The 17,542-nt window shown below is 41.8% G+C and overlaps 1 protein-coding gene across 2 annotated transcripts in view; it reads right to left on the bottom strand.

Moving 5' to 3' along the window:
* Nucleotides 1-719: 719 nt before the first annotated feature.
* Nucleotides 720-17,542, bottom strand: part of FSTL4 (follistatin-like 4) — a 200,954-nt gene continuing 184,131 nt past the window's right edge. The window contains exons 8-15 of one of the 2 annotated variants that reach the window (XM_009999474.1): nucleotides 16,835-16,996; nucleotides 15,706-15,840; nucleotides 14,233-14,259; nucleotides 8,980-9,098; nucleotides 7,505-7,654; nucleotides 6,798-6,905; nucleotides 4,538-4,647; nucleotides 720-1,513 (exon numbers count right to left, since the gene is read on the bottom strand). In XM_009999474.1, coding sequence (XP_009997776.1) covers nucleotides 811-1,513; nucleotides 4,538-4,647; nucleotides 6,798-6,905; nucleotides 7,505-7,654; nucleotides 8,980-9,098; nucleotides 14,233-14,259; nucleotides 15,706-15,840; nucleotides 16,835-16,996 — 1,514 coding nt within the window. In that variant the 3' untranslated portion in view covers nucleotides 720-810. The remainder of the gene's footprint in view (nucleotides 1,514-4,537; nucleotides 4,648-6,797; nucleotides 6,906-7,504; nucleotides 7,655-8,979; nucleotides 9,099-14,232; nucleotides 14,260-15,705; nucleotides 15,841-16,834; nucleotides 16,997-17,542) is intronic. The other variant, XM_009999475.1, reaches the window with a different exon arrangement.

The following is a 17,542-nucleotide window of genomic DNA, read 5'->3' as shown; positions in this document are numbered from 1 at the left end:
TGAAAGCACACCCACACCCCCCGGTGTTTCCCAGCTTTTACCTCCTCTAGTGGCCTGGATATTTCATGCCAAATTTTTCAAATAAAATCACATAAACGTGCATTAGAAGAAGAGGGGGACTCATCACATTGCCTTCAGTAGTACCAAGAGTACAATGAGGTGCAGAGGGAAGCAAGCTGACAGTTCCTATTTCTGTTATTCCTCCTCCTCAGATCCCATCCCTGAATCCCACCCTGCAGAGTAAACTGATCAGTTTTCATTAAATCACCCCCCTTGGTTTCTGTGGGTTGAAAACTGCTCTCTGATGCTTCGATTCCCTCATCATCTGAAGGTGAATTTCAGCTGCAGTGGTTGCTGCTGGAGTGTCTCCTTGTTGGTGAGGTGGTCAGCACAGCTCACGGGCAAGGTAACGGGAATGAAAGCTTGTGGCTTGAACAGAACATAAAAGCCCCTCCCCATGGGAACTGAAAATCTCTTCTGCAGAATCACTAGGTTTCATGGCTCCCACGTCTCAGTGGAGATATTATTTGCTTCCCAACATTTTTCTCATAACCACAAATCATACTCCCAAATAAAAAACATCCCTCCAAGACCATTTCCTATTAGCAGAGCATACCTTATAAAACTTGCAAGTAGACCAGTGTTGTACCATGAAGCCTATACAGGGGTTTTTTGTTTTTTCTTTTTTTCTTTTTTTCCTTCCCCTCCCACCCCCCCCAGTGTAAAAATATACAATGCTACTGCCCATTGCTTGCAGTGTCAGAGTCCAACTGGTACTTGCCTGCTGAAGGCTCTACTGCTATTGCCCTTTCATACCTCTCCCACCCAGACAATTGTGTTACCCCTCCTTATACCTGAAACCTCACACCGTAACGTATTTTGCCTCCCATTTATAACAAACAATGACTCTTTAGCTGGTGTAATGAGATACTGTCCAAATAATCCACTGTCTTTCATAATTCTGTTGTAGTTGCTCCAGGGCCAGTCTTTGGATGTGATAGGGTCCTTTAAATTCTTCAGTACATTCATTTTCCCCGTTGACAGCTCTACAAAAAGCACATCTGTTTGCAAATGCGAAGTAGCATATATATAGTACTGATTGCCTTCAGTGAAAGAGGGTTGAAATGTCAGATCAGATACGTGTATGCTTGTCTGTAAGTCATAAATCAACTGGATTTCCCCTCGGACAGTCAGAGCCTGGACTTTGATCCTGCCAGTGGCTTCATCTGCACTGACCAAGTAGCGTCCGTCGGGCGAGACGTGAGGTGTGCCCGACACGTCGCCGTTGGGGCCGACGACAGCATCGGTGACACTGTCAATGATGAGCTGTGGTGTCACAGCCACTGAGCTGCTTCTCCTACACTGGACAAAGAAGTAACCACCCAGGTGGGTGTAAGCCATGGTCTGCGGCACGCAGCTGTAGTTTTTGAAGTTGATAGTCTTGATGTGGGTCACAGTTTCTAGGTCGATTTTGTGAACTGCAGATTTCGACTTGTTAAAGATGAAGCCAAACCTGAAATAGAAAACATGACACTGAAGTCATCTCTGGAGACATGGTGATATGCTTGAGAAAAGATGACAGTCAGCAGAACTGGGAAACTCCACCCCAGTGGCTTTGGAAACGTGCAATAATGGTCCCTCTTTTCTATAAGAAATCTCTCTCATTTTAGTACTTCTAAAATGTGCTAAAAGGAGGTATATATTTCAGTTAGAAGTAGCAACCTGGTCCTGGAAGCCTGAATATGTGCCCAGGTATTTGAATAACACCTTCAAGAGCTGAGGCCTCTTTTGAGAAGCCCAATTTACAATAGAAATTATATCAAGGCTTGGCTGTTTTATGGGCTAGTGTTGACCAGTTCTGTATTTAATCTGTTTCAAGTCTAGGGAGATGTAATTCAATATATACTCTACACTTCTTAAATCTCAAAATAGTAAACTGTTCAAATTAAAGCATAACCCTGCCAGGTTGGGCCCAGAGCAAAGCTTCAAACTTTATATATAACCACCGAGTGAAGAACACATCCAAGCTCATCTCTTAAATTAGAGCAACAGAGGGCAGCTGTGACGTGTGTCTGCTGCCCACGGTGCCTGGGGAACCACTGCAGGAGCTGGCAGGGCTGAGGTGTAGAGCAGACTTTGTTAAGCTCCAACCCACCAGCCCAGGAAAGGTGCAAAACATTTCTCAAGGAACATAACCAGCCAGGGTGCACTGCAGAAAAGGGGTCTTTGCTTTCTGTCTCAAGAGAGGGCAAATATCAGTGAGCAGAGAATAAATGTTCTGTAAAAGATATATACTGCAGCACATCTGACCTTTGCTGAAGACAAGAAAAGGTCAAGAATAGCCAAGAAAGGTTTCTGCTTAATTTGAGAGGGAGCCCATAGAAACAGCCTGTTTGTGTTCCCTTGTATTCACAGGTCACTGATACTGACTTACAAAAACTAATTTTACACTGAGTATCTTTTCATCCATTCATTGCAGACAGAAGGAAATGAAGTTAAGTGCTTAGTTTTGCATCTCTTCCCTGAAAGATGTAGAATTGCTTTGTGAGGTGTGGAGGGCAATGTACTTGCATGCAGATAATACCTATTTTGCTTAAAACACTGGGTTTATTTCTCTGTTCTTAATCCATCTGTCAATGAGACACTCAGCAATGATTTCACTTCTAAAGAACAAACCAATGTAGTGTATGATCACATGAAAATCACTGGGCCAAGCCTTTCATTTTCCCATTATACTCACATCCATTAGAGGCTTCAGAAAATATCTGCAGTGGAGATTTGCAGTGCACTGCGTGTGGGGAAATTGGATCCGACACTTGTACTTCTCCTGGCTGAATGCATTTTAAGTACACTTTAAAAAATGCTTTCCCTTACAGCCTGTTTTTCCCCCTAGATATCCTTGGCCAAATGCCTGAAGAAGTTAAAAAATGGTTCTTATCATAAACTTCAGTTTTAAAAAGTGGGTCAGAGTGCATTTTATGTGCACACAGCTGCAGAAGAAGTGCAGCCCTGGCATGAAATCTGTGATCTGAAATCTCAAAGAAAACCTTGCACTTTGAGAGTTTTTAATAGACAACAATCTACCCTGGGAACTAATAAAAAAGGATACATTCCTAGATATCCATCTGAAATAACAGGCAGCTGAAATACATATGCAGAAACATTTGCATACAAATATATTTTGGCTTGCAGAAGAGATGGCTTAAATATTCACCTCCCTGGGAAATGCTGGTACTGCCATTTATTGTTTCTGAGTGGGGAATTTAGAACATGATCTCAGTAAGTCTCATTAGACTGTGAGCAATAATTTTTATGTGCTGAGGGCGAGAGGGAACGGACAAAGATCTGGCCCTGAACAAATGAAAAAGGAAATTAGTCACAGCACTCTCTGCTTGGAGAACGGAAAATTGCATGGAAAACTGTAGGCAATTTAATATTTCCTATGGAAGATCATCTGTGTACAGCAGATTAATCACACTGAAGGAAAAAAAGGCAATAAAACAAACAAACAAAGGAGTGTAATTGTTCCATCTTCCTCTCATTGGACACAGACCACACCTGCCCAGCTCAGGCTTTAACATTCAGCAGAGTAATCTACCTCCTGGCACTACTATTATTCATAATGGTATTTTGAAAGCTAACTGGAAAACTGAAGTAGGGAAAAATTAAGAATGACAGCCACAAAGTATGTCTTATCATTCTGTGTTTCAGGAAGCCAAGCTATTTATTTTGGATCAGATTCAAGACATCATCATTTAGCTGTGACCTTCCGCTGTCCTCAGAGTTCACTACAGGGAACCCAAGATCAAAGTAAGGACTTACACTATGATTTTTTGAGTGTTTAACTTAGTTAAACTATACTGGGGACATAAGAAGGCTAAACAGTTATATTATAACGTGGTAAGAACAGTATAAATTGCTGTGAGGTTATCAATGTTGATAATGTTAATGGGAGGCTTCCTGTGCCTGCTGGGAAGCAGCCAGCGTTACTCCAAGTTATTAGTATGTTAGTTATACCATCTCATTAACCACTACATCATATTAACATTCAAACCTGACGGGTTTGTAGAGTTGGTTTTTTAATATGCAGTGGATGTCACTTTTCTGCTCAGACTGTACACCTCACTCAGAGATCCAATATTTGAACAAGTAAATAGTTGGAAACACATGGAAGAATCATGTTTTATGCTTCAGGCAATAGGTCTTTGACACAGGTTCCTGCCAAAATCCATAAAACTGTTCTGAGGAGGGAAGGCAGCATCAAATTCCTGGCTGACCAAGCTGAGGTCAGGATGCCCGCCTGTGGTCTAAGGGAAGCTTGGGCTTGTTTCTTGCTGTTTCATTGATCTGAAAAATAACTATAGCACATTTGCTCAGTCATTTCTCCTTTTCACATGTGAAAACGGAGACAAGAGTAGCCAGCGTCATCGTAAATTCATTCATTAACATTTGTCAAGTGCTGTGAGATTATTAGAAGGATGCCCGCTAGGAGAGAGCAGCATGGTCACTGCTGCTATTCATTAGGATCATTTCTTACCTAACGTGATTAATAATAAGATTTGTAGGTGGTATAAAGAAATCCTCCACTCCTTGAAACGGCGCGCGGATAACGTGCTGCTCCTGCCCCGCGCTCGCCTCCGGTATCACCTACAAGGAACACACACAAGGTTGAGCACAGGAGGAGCAGTGAGGGAGGCAGGGGGGGAAATACTATTCCATAATCATCCATGACATCAAGCAGCTTCTCCCAGAGATGTAGTAGACTCAAACTGATTAATGATGTCAGTCAAACCGTGACAAAAGACTTCAAAATATTGTTTGGTGTAGTTGGCTTGAAAAGGTAATTAACAGTATTTGAGGATTGACATTTGTAAGGTAAGTACACATTTCATAAGATGCTTATCTCTTTTGAAAGAGTAGCCATGCAGGAGCTGAAGCAGGATGACAACACTAAAACCAGAGTAACTTATTCCTCACTGTCTAAAATAATAATTTATTTCATGGTCATATTTATTAATCTCACTTAAATGCACAGCGATAACTTAGCAGCCTGAGGGGTCGAACACTAACTCACAGGAGTTAATTATCACTTTGAAGGAGAAGAACTGTTCATCCAGGGACCACAGCATAGAAAGTTCAGGGAGAAAGGCCCTTTGGCTGTCCCCCTGTGCTGTCCTCCAGCACAGCACACACAGCCACAGCAGCTCAGCTCCTCACCTCTCCAGAAAAGGAGAGGTAGAAGTTTTCAATAATTAAAATGTTAAATACTCATATTGTTTGCTCAGTTCAAGATGACTTTAGTCTGTTCATTAGGAACTTCTGCTGCTCTAATGTGAAACAGTAGTTGCCTTGAATTTATAGCTACATAATTCATTAAGGAAATGTTAAAACCCTACAAGGTTTAGTTCAGACAGCTGTTCTGGTCATGCCTTTTAGATTTCTTTCAATTAGGTTGCTCAAGAAAGATGCCCAGACTGGCAGAGTACTTTCATGAGGCCAGATATTTGCTTCCCAGAAGCCAGTAATGGCTAAACAACAGCATCCTATTAGTTGGCTGCATGGACTGCTTGATAAATCCCAACTTCCAAAGAACGAGTGGAAATTTTATCAGCCTCTGCAGTTGCATCTTTGTTTAAAAAGATATTTTATTACATGTCTGCAACTATCCACTGCAGGATTTAAGAATGGACTTTGCCAAATTAGTCATCACCCACTTTTTGGGAAAGGAGGTCAGAAAAAAGAAAAGATCTGTTGATGCTGATGCTAATCTCACTCTCTACATGTGCAACTGCACTTCATAAAGATAACAGAAAGGACTATCAGCTAGCTGGAGTCTTCTAACAACTTTCCAACTGTGCAGATGGTGTGCTCTTCTTAATAATCACATGCTTGTGTCATCTCTCCTTTAATTACAGAAACCTCTCACAGCTGGATGGAAGAAATTAAGTCAGAAAGGGTAAAGAGAGCCCATTTTGTCTCCTTATATGCTGTACAAGAAGCAGCCAGATGAGACAAGCTGGTGGCATTGCCTCAGAAACCTTCATTTGTTTGTCTCTGTTCAGTTTGTGGTGCCTTTTCCTGAAAATGTTGAGTTGCTGGTCTGTTCCTTATTATTGCAAGGCTGCGGCTCTTAGCTTGGCTGGAGCCTGTGGCTGGTGGGGATGGTTCATCTCACCTTCACGGGGCAGCATCTCTAGCAAAGCCTTGGGCAGTGAATCACATACACTCCAGATCTGTAGGTTTTTAGGTCAGAAAGCACAGCCACCCTTCTCCTCTGCCTGTTGGGGAATGCTTTAATGTAGACTCAGAAGCAAACATTTCTAGTAGAAGGATTATTGGCATGACACCTGTTTCCAGAGAGTCTGGGCAGCAAGTGCCAGAAAATAACTACTTGAGAAGGATATGTCTGGATGGATCAAATCAGGTCTATGTCATCTCTGTCATACGACACACAGCAGCAGCAACATGCCAATTAGATGCCTGAACTTAGTGGTCCTGTACTGTCAACAGGAGAGGGAATCCTTTAGGGCAATCCAGAAACAGAAGCTAATTCAGTTGTCCAAACCTCCAAGATCACTGTGGGTCTGAGGGTGTTGAGCATGGAGCAGTTCCAGGGAACTCCCTGGCACTTCTCCAGTGGAGCCACTGACACCCAAGAACAGAATTTTGTTCAGACAGAGCAGCTCTATACCTGGACCATTAAATGCTGTTAATTACCTGCAACCAACCAGCCATCAGCTTGCTACTGCTAATGCCAAGCCAAGGAAGAGCAAAGGCCCAGGTGTGTAAGGACTTACCTGCAGTGTTGGTGAGGACTTGTGCATGTCACCCCAGCTGAGCACCCAGACTTGGTCGTGAGACTTGTCATAATGTAATTTGGTTGGTACCGGGTCAACATCCAAGTACTTAAAAAAACCATAGATAAATGTTTACATAGTGACACAAGTGCACATGACAAATATTGTATCAGTTCCCTGTGGCTGTTCCCACACACCACTATAACACCCAGTTGTGCAGCTTTGCACTGTTACCTTTCAATCAACTGAGGGATCAGCAGCAGCACCAGCAGCAGAAAGATCTGGCTGCTCGGTGCTGTTTTCTGGCTAGACATCACTCCATCTTCTGCTGTTACTTACAGCCAGTAGGTCAGGGGCCAATTTCTGCTTGAATTATACCCACACCAGCTAATTCTTTCCCACCTGCTTACAAGCGAGGTCAGGCAATGACTCAGTAAACACAAGCCAGAAATTCTTTCTAGCAGTATTTTACCACTCTAACTGCAAGCCAGGCTGCAGATGCAGTCCTGAGATGATGATCTGTAACTCCTGTGAGGGAGTTTCTTCCTACCAGTGAGGTTACAAACAGCATGACCTCATGGGTGAAAACAACACAAGCCCAACTTCTTAGTAATGCCAGCAAATCCACTGGAGAAAGATCTCAGGGTTTTTGGTCCCATATCAGAGTCTTTTGCCATCAGTGAATAAAGCATTTCCCTTGTCAGTACCTGCATGGCTTTCTGAGTCTGGATATCAATGATCATGACTCTGTTCTGCTTAGGCTGTGTCACATAAATGTACTTGTCTCTGACGTTGACTGCTGAAGCCCAGAGGCAGGACTGAGTGCCTTCCCCTTCCACTCTAGGACAGATCTCTTCCTGAGGGAAACCAAAAACCAAATCAACCCAAACAAACAACAATATGAGAAAAGGTTTAATTTCTACAATTTCAGGGCTTGGAGCAGAAAGAAGCTTAGCCTTGAAAACCATAGAAAAAGATTCCATGGGGATTCCATTAGAACGATTTGTTTCCTCTTTCTTTCCTGGAAAATATGAAGGAATGATTTTTTCAGGCAGCCTGGCTCTGCCCAGGGACATTGGACAGCTGGGCCTCCTGCAAACTCACACTGAATTGAAATAACCACAGAGTCTATGGATCTGTCTTTTGAGGCACGCTGGGGTTCATCAAGACTTGCAGTGCTGTCAGTGTTTATTAGCAACACAAGTACCACTCTGTGCTTTGAAAAAACAGAGATTTGCATGAACCAAATCACAGCTTTATATTTTTCACTGTCTTTGTTTCCAGTTCAGGAGAACATGCTCTCTGATGGTGTGCTCAGGGAAACTGTAGCAGAGCAAGTAGGGTCCTACAGTTTATTGCTCCAACACAGAGAATTCCCTGTTCAAAAGGAACCAAATCTTGTCCACAACTGCCTGATACCATATTCTGTCTCTGATACACCACGCACTGAGTCCTGTGCAAAGCTGGTATGAGCTGCAGGGGGAGCTGACTGGTACCTTAAGTCAGAAGAGCCACACATGATCTCACCCACAAGCCTGTGCATGTTGGCTACTCCTCATTGCTTTTCCTTCTGTCAAGGTGCTTTCTATGAAATACCATTTGTCTGGAACCAGGCAATGGTGAGGAAATGAGCATAAAAATAAACACATATATACTTCATAAATGTTGGTTTTAAATCTTGTCAATATAACAGGCAGGTCACTTTAAATAATGGCACAACCTGTCTGAGGGGACAGTGACTAGAGCAGCAGAGCTTGTTTGAGGAAAGCAATGCCAGCCCCAGGTATCTGAGTGGAATAAAAAAAGTCAGTCCTCCCTATACCAAGGGAGGGACGTGTCCATCACCCTGTTATTGACTTTTGTACTCTCTGTACAGCCCAGTTACAACTTTCGAGTTAAGAAGTCAAACAGGACAAGTGAACATCTTTGCCTACATTATGACATGATAACTGCAGCCAAATTCTCTGCAGCACAACAGTAAATCCTCCATGTCAGTCTTATAACCTAAGTGGGACTCTTGATTTTCAAGAGGAGAAGATGATCTACCTCAGGGATGCCACATGAAAGCTCACCAAGCTCCAACATCACTGTGTCAAATGGGTCCTCTAGCAATGACAGTCTTTGAAGAGATTAAGAGAAAGTTTCTCAGCTGTTGGCAATAGCTGCTGGGTCTAGGACTTACAGAACTTGTGAAAATCCTCTCTTCAGGCCTGATGTGTCTCCGGATTTCACATTCGTGCGGCTGAAGGATTGTGATCCCATCATCAGAAAAGACATAGAACATGTTCCCAACACTCAGGCCTTGAAGGGGGATAAAGCAAAAGAAGCAGGATTTTTTTTTACTTATTCGTAGCTTCTAGGACTTTCTTTAAAAACAAGCAAACAAACCAAAACAACAACAAAAAAAACCCTTCTCCCTCCTCCCCCAACAAACAAAATCTGCCTTAAATAAAAGTTGGTCATTTGGATGCAGTTGGTGCATTCACAAAATCAAATTTCATGTCACAACGAGGGCTTCAAGGAGTGAAAAGGTACAGACACATTCAAAAATGCATTGCCTTGGTGGTGGCTGTTGTATGCAAAGAGTTTGTGCTTCAGGCCTTGTGCATGTGCACTAAGGGGGGATTTAATCACAAGAAGTCCTTATATTGCATTGCTAATTCCCTCAGATTAGGATTTTGTTTTTTCTATGATCTCACTAAAATAGCTTGCCAAGAATTTAAGAACTGAGAGAGAAGCTTTAGTTAAAATTAATTTGAAGGTTGTCCTCTTACAGGTAACTGAGCTACAAAGTGGAAGTGCTTAACATCTGTTCCATGAATGAAAATATATATCTATATCTATTTTCTTAAACTATCTGGATGAGCAAACTATGGCCACCAAAACAAGTACATTTTTGAAATCTTGCAAAGTGTATTTCACAGATGTGGAGTAGTTCAGTATTGCAACAGCACTCATTTATCCAGCTGGGGCATTCCAGGAGGTTTGGAAAACTGGCTGCCTGTCATTGCTTTGCTGTTAGGGGATCATATTTTCTCATTTCTGTCATGCAGAAATGCTTTAAAAGGTGGATAATTTAGTTGTTCTTCAGCTACATGCAACTGCAGGAATGAGCATCTTTAAGAAATGTTCAGGATCTTTTCACACACTCAAGTTAGAAAGATCCAAGCACCATTTCATCTTGTTCACACCACCTCCAACAAGTGTTTGCAATGACCACTGTCACCCCCAGTAATGCTGATAGTGTACTTATCTGCCAACCATATGGTGATGGGATAATTTGTAATTTCTAATTATTTACATTTCACCCATGAAGGAATAAGGTCCTGGTTCTACAGCTCTGAACAAGGATCAGTGTTAGGATTCCCTCAGCTGGCAGCTCAGAGCACTGCTCACATCTCCAGAGCTTCTCACATCTCTTAAGTGTTTGCAGGAGGGAGGTCTAAGTCATCGTAGGAGAACTCCACAGAAAAAAATATGTATAATTTGGAGAAAGGCATTTTTTAAAAAAAATTGTAAAATACTAAGTGTTTAGTAAGGCTTGAAGGGTTTGGTGTGGGGTTTTTTTGGTGTTAAAGCCCCTTCTTTTTATGCCAAATCAGTGGCTTCAAGTGCAGGCGGTGTTTGCTGTAGTGACAACATTCAGCTGGAGTCTCTCTAAACCACAGAACAGAAATACCCCAGTTAGGGCACCAGGTGGGCACAGGAGCTGTGATCCTGAGAGGTGATGTCACAGTGAGGGATCATGCACTAGGAAAAGAGCTCCTGCACCTCCATCAGGAGCCAAGCTGTCTTTAGGGACTAAGGGCAACTTTTTTCCCTCCAAGTATATTGTTCAAACGTTTCATTAGGGCACTTTGGACCAAAATCAGCACTCACAGCATGCACACAACTCCCACCAGCTGCAGTGGGACTTGAGTGAATACATCCGAGGGCAGAGTTTGACCCTGGCTGGAATGAGTGCACATACTGTCATGAGTAAAGGATTTTAATCCTACGGAGTGGAAACAGGCAGGCAACAAATTATGACCGTTGTGAAAATGCTTATTATTATTTTCATGCAGGATAGTAGTGTGATTTTGTCTGATGAACCTACTACAATGAGGGTTTATTTCCCAACTAAGGCCTTAATTAGTGACCCAAACCTTTTCTAATGGTTTTACCCAGTAGGTTTAGAGTTAGTGACTTGGCAAGTCCCATCACTTATTTTACTTTCCTGCTGACTGGTTAAAATATCATTCAAATTACTAATCACATTCAGGTACTCTCTTTTAAAAAGGTTTACCCACTTAAGTTAAAATGCTTTTTTAGAGAGTCATCTTCACACTGATTTTTAGACAAATCAGGATATTACTAGAGAAACCAAGTGTTTTATTGTGAGTTAGGAAGTATTTATCAAGCCTCCATCAAGGTGTATCTCTAAACAATCTCTTGGTCACAGGTAACACAGACTCCACTCTTGATTCTACTGCCACAACTCCCTGGTCTGGGGAATGATTTCAGTACAGAGGCAGGCACTGGGGAATTTTGCTCAGTTGTGTTATTTATACTATTGAGACAGACACTACATTGGGAATGGGGGGAATAATGAGGAGGGTTTTTCTTTTTTCCCCTTCATTTGATGATGTTTCATGTTGGATGACACAACTAGTTCAAAACTTAAAGGTTTTATAAAGGGCAACATACCCCATCTGTATCATAAAAACCCCAAATATAACAAAAACCTCATAAAGAACAGGGATATAACAGTTGTTATTTGAACCACTCCAGATAAAGTAGATTCTAACTTCATTTTTTAAAAACTTCAGGAGGACACCAGATGACAACAGAAGTTTTCTTTATCTGAGGAATACTGTCTCTATCTGAGTGTACATTGTATTTCCTGCTTTGAGATCAAAAGGCTAATTTGTCACTGGGGAACAGTGTCCTCTGATCTGAAACGTGAATAATTGTTCTCAATTTAATCTAAATTTTATGAATTATTTTAGAACTTGAATTTGATGACAAAAAACCTGAGCTTTTTAAGTGCATACATGTATAAATGATGATTGCCTGCTGGCACCATATGTTCCTTTTATCCAGCAACACTCATTGCAGAAATGAACAAGAGCATGAAAACAAATGTCTATCTTACATTTGGGATAATCAGAGTTTTTTTCTCTGTACAAAATTAAGAAGTAGTTTGCACACTGAGTAAATACTGTGTGTGCTCCCAGTTCCATCTGTAACTGGCTGGTCATGCTATGTGCACTCATTTCTGGAGTGTGAAGGGTTTGGAGAACAGGCTGACTTTTAAAATGACCAACTGCTTGTGTTAAAACACTGACTTGCAGCAAGAGCTTGTTGTAGGCAATATTCTGTCAAGGCATTTTCCCAATAGCTTTAGTTACAACAGACCTGTGGGCATGAGATGTGATCATTTTGAAGGAGTTCAAGCCTACCAGGCCATTTGTTGACACTGCTGCTTACGCAGAGCTTTTCATTTTAACAGAATTGAAAGAACACATTAAAATGTAAAATCAAAAATACCATTTATCTCTTCCAGTTTTCTCTGTGCTGAATTTTCACCTGCTAAAGTACTTTTAATGGCTTCTTTCTCTAAAATGAGTATGTGGATCAAACAATAACAGCAGCAGAGGAATAAACCCTGCTCTAAAGATGCTGAATTGTTTGGGAACATCAGTAGTAAATCTGCTTTTACTGCCCATGGTTTCCCTGTACATGTTGCTTATACTTTTATTTAAAATGTTCAAGGTCAATGAGCAGTAGGTCCATATTGTTTAGTAGAATTACAATAAGAATTTCTGCAACCAACTTCTTAGTTGTTCTTTAAATATTACTATCCTTCTGCATCTGGTGGGGTTATCCAAGTACTTTCCTTAAAAAGCAGCATAAGGGATGCAGTATATAAACAGCCCTGGAGCATCATGCAGATGATGCTGGACTGATTAGATGCACTCAAGATTTCACTTCTGAGCAGAAGGGAAATTGCAATTCTTAGTGCCCATAACGCCATTTACTGCCTCATCAACAGGAAGGATGTTCTTCACTGCCATGCACCAGGCACTTGCAGGTGGCCAATTTGGGAACAAGGGCTGGAGAGTTGTCTGAACTGGCTGTGCCACATCAGATGACCTCCATCCAACTGCATCTGCTGCAGGAACAGATCTGCAGCCCTGGGTGGGACAGTGGGTACACCTCAGGTGTCTGCTTGCCAGTCCAAGGTAGCACTGGGCACCAAGGGATTTCTCTCTGCCCCTAAAATCCCCTGGGCCAAGTCACAGCAAACAAGAAAGCTCCAAGCCAAGGGCACGAAGCACAATTGACATTTGGGGTACCTGGAGGATCTACTCATGAAAGTGTCCCTGAAGCTTCCAAAGGCAGAGTGAGTGTGCAGCCCTCCCCAGAGGAGCAGCAGGAGGGAGCGGGGTTGGCAGTGGGCAGAGGAACATGGTCAAGAGCAGTCTGGATGTGCACAGAGAACTTCCCCACGAGGCTGGAAGGACACCAGGGTCCTAGCTTCCTCATATGTAAGTGGCAGATGTAAGAACTGGTTTAAACCTGGACCTCAATCCAAGAACCTTCCTCTAGTGAATGGGTTCCCTGCTTACAGCCCCTGAAAGCCTGAAGCCTGGAGGCTCCTCACCCACGTGCCTGGGCACAACATCTCCAGAGGCATAATTTCCCTTTTGGAAATTATGACAGCACAAGCATGTACAAAATGAAATAGGTTTTCATTTCAAGTGCCTCCATATCTTCAGGTCAATTAGCTGGTTAGGATGGGTTTTTTTCCTAAATTGGCTTCCAAGATACACAGATGTTGACTTCGTGCAGGGCACGCTATAAATTTGATCAAACTAGAGATCTTAACTGCTAATTAAAACAAGGAGGAATGAGGCAACCTTTACCCTGCATGGATTTAAAGGATTAAGGGAAGCAAAACTTGTGGGTTTTTTATTTGCCTAACAGTCAAGAAGACAATTTTTGTTGCTCACCTAGTAAACATCAATATGTGCTACTAAGGAGAGAGAGCTTGAATGACTTGCTTAAAAATGCAGTGTATTGAACTTGTGTCTGATTTGTTCAATTATGGTAATTTGGGAGCACTTCTGACATTTGTGCAATTATTACCACAACTTGAGAATCTCAGGTTACTCACATTGCTGGCACTTTATAGAAAATTCACATTTTAATATATTTTATGGTCATCTATTGTTTGATAGTGGGAAAACATAAGAAGATATAGGTACGGTTTATATGATGAGAATGACATCTTATTTGAATTGTTTAGCTTTTCAATGTCTGGTCTGTACTTAATCTGGTAACTGTGAAAGTTGATAGAGTTAGTGGCAACTCAGTGGAGAATGGCCCATCATGGAATTATTAAAGCAGACAAGCACATTATCACTATGACAAAAGAACTTTACTGCAGTACCTTCCTCTCGCCACAGTATGTTTGCAACTGCAGCACCAGAAAATGGGGAAAGCCAGAACATAATCAGGAAAAAAAACACACAACAAAACAAACAACAAAACAGTGTCAAAATTCTCATCGCAGCAAGTAACTGAATTAATACTCATGTTTACATGAACTGGTTCATTTGTGAAAACTCTGTAACATTCATTCAAATAAAATATCAGGAAAAATAGATATTGCTAAGTACATTTGCTCCTTGTAGAGACAATTCTGAAACCTTGCTAGGAGAGAAATCCTCCCTGAAATGAAGGCAGTGTTAGCCTGTGCAAAGATCAAAGTCTTACTGAAGAGAAGATGTTATCTCAGAACTCATCTGGAGACATGGTACAGGCTGTGATACTCCATACAGGTTCACTAAGCAAACCTGACATCCTTCAGAAGCCCGAGACTGGCAGTTCCAGCACCTACTCACTTTGCTGCATTTCTTCTTGGAATTTTCATGCACCCACATTCTCTTTTAGGATTCAAATAGCCTTTGAAAGTACATCTGTATTTCAATTTCTGTGCAAGATACGTCCAATTATTTCTCAACATACTGTAATTTCCCCTGCTCAAGTATCCAAGGGAAAACAGCTGATATTAACAAGAGGACATAAATATATTTAACAAGGAATAGAATATATTTCCCAAAGAATCTCCATAAGAGTGCATATTTATGGCTTTGTTTTCAATTCTTGCTCTACATTAACAGCCAAAAGAGTAGCAAAAATCCCATTTGCTCCTTAGCCTTTTAGTATCACCATGAACCCAGGCAATCTCCCAAGCAGTTGAGACAGAAGAATTAGGAAGGATCAGGCCCGTGGGAGCTTTTCCACTAGGGCAACTAATCATCTCCTTCATTAATTGTGTTTTGGGGACAGTGCAGGCAAGATCACACTGCTGCACTCCTACGGGAGACACGCTGCTAAGACTGCCTGGAAGAATATTTGTCTTTGAAGTGGAAGAAAATTTCACACCAAGGGAAATCTAGTTTGCTAGTTAGTGATGTAAATGCAGGTAAAATAAATAATTCAATCAGAACATTTTTCAAGCACCTAAATATTTGAGAACTTTGACTCATAACTGCCTTTGAAAGAAGTCATCTTGTACAGAAATCAATGAAATCTATTTTCTGAAACCACACATAATTCAACAAACGATTAGGTCCTGGATTCTTTTATATCTAAAACTATTGCCAATTTGTTACTCCAGTGAAGATGTACCACACTCACTACACTTCTGGAAGATGAAAGGCACCATCATCCTGGACAAGGAGTTCTACCTTCCCAAACCAGCATCCAATCCTCTGATCAAAGCACATACAAAACTCTCATTACCTTACAAGTCTGAGTACAACTTCCCACATGCAATGGTCTGAGCTATTAAATTGCATGTATACCATTACATTTAAATACTCTTCAAAGGAAGAAATATACGGAAAATCAAGCTTACGGGTCTTTCTTGCTGAGTCTTCTATGAAAAGTGAAGATATGTCCTCGTCCACTCCCACCTCATTTTTGGCAATGCAGGTGTAGGCACCAGTGTCTTCGTATCGAACGCTGCTGATATGAAGTTCACTTCCGTTTGCTGGAAGAAAGACATCCAGAAGGAGTGTTTCTCACTGCTGCTAATTGCTTTTGCTGCCCTTAATTGCCAGGGTGGTTTCACCCCACAATATTTCCCTGTGCATCAGTAGAGGTATTTGGGGCATTCTGAGGAGAGCTGATGTTTTCCCTCTTCCCATTAGCCCATACACATTCTGCACCAGAAGTGAACAAAGAACAACCCCAAGTGCAAACACTAAATTACATCGAATTTCTTTCTTCTTGTTAAAAAACAAACACAACCAAACAATATTTGCCCTTAGTGCAGAAAAATTCACTTTGATTTTGCAAACTGTTTTTCATCAGATCACCAAAACCGGAGCTTTGGGAAGGGTCTCTCTCCAGTTCCTCCTATCATGTGGCTTTCTGGAGTGGGACTGTTGCCTAAAACCTTTGGAAGATTTTGAGATATCACACCCAACCAGGCAGGGACTTCTGTGCTGCCAACACCCCCTGAGGGCTGCAAGGCAGCCAGACTGGGGGGAGCGCAGAGAGATTTGTCATAATTTTTTCACAGAAAATTGCAAATAAGTGTTTTTGCCTTTCCTCATTGCACCCTCACTTGAACAAGGACCAAGAGGAGCTAAGAGGCTGATTCCCTCTGCAGAGGTGGGTGGGAGAAGATGGGTGACTTGCAGCCTGATCCTCTGCTGATTTACATCCAATGCAGCACTTATTCCTGAACAAATAATTCAATATATTTCTCTTACGACTGGCACAGCCATGAGCAAAAGGCAAGGCAGTGGAGAACCAGGCACACTGGCTTTTAGCAGAACACCACTACCACTTACAGCAATCAATACTGTATTTCCTGAGAAATTCAAAGGAGAAAAAGGTACAAGACTGAACAAGGGGTTTGTAACACGATTCCCAACAAGGGTGGCTTAGCGAAAGCACAAGAACTTCTAATTTAAAGTGCAACATAATCCCCAGTAATCCCCATCTACAAAACTCTAATTAATCCCAACTGCTCTTACCAAGGAGCACTAGCTGCTTGGATAGTTTTGGCATGATATCCAGGCCATTCTTCAGCCAGGTGATCCAGGGATTAGGGATCCCCTCGGCGTGACACTTGAGGCTGGCCGACACCCCCGGCTCCTGCGCCTGCGTCTCCGGGTACACACGAATCACTGGGGGCACTGCAGGAAACAAGGGACCAGGGACTTGAAGCTCCTTCACCTGGTGCCAGCCACAGCCACCACCCAGCACCGTGGGAGAGGGTAGATCACAGCATAAGCAACATCCCAGCTTTCAGGGCAAGCAACAGAAATTATTTTTCTAAAGCTCAACTCTGAGAGCAGAAAATAGCAAAAAATAACAGAAAAGAGTAAATTAATAAAGCAACACCAGGGAGCAAACTCAGTGTCTGATTTTACATTTAGACTGTTCTTGCTTTCTTTCACTAAGAGACTGGTCAAATATAACTGAAGTTGGATTTAAACCCAAGGTGGGTACTCATATATTTAAAAATGATACACTCCAAACCTTTGCTGAGTCTAGTGAGGAAGGAACTGGAGTTTGTGCCTATCAGAGGTAGCTTATTATTCAACATCTTAATCCAATATCCATCAGGAAATAGCCTGTACTTTCACTCACTCTTATTCTCAACAAATAAAGTGTTTATAAATTACTTCACTTTTTTTCTAAGACGTTTTCAAATCATGACTTACCTTGTTTCAGGAATG

This window comes from Chaetura pelagica, unplaced genomic scaffold (assembly GCF_000747805.2).
Source record: "Chaetura pelagica isolate M959 unplaced genomic scaffold, ChaPel_1.0 scaffold846, whole genome shotgun sequence".
NCBI lineage: Eukaryota > Metazoa > Chordata > Aves > Apodiformes > Apodidae > Chaetura > Chaetura pelagica.
Note: the sequence above shows the minus strand (reverse complement) of the source record. Positions and strands in the feature narration are given on the sequence as shown.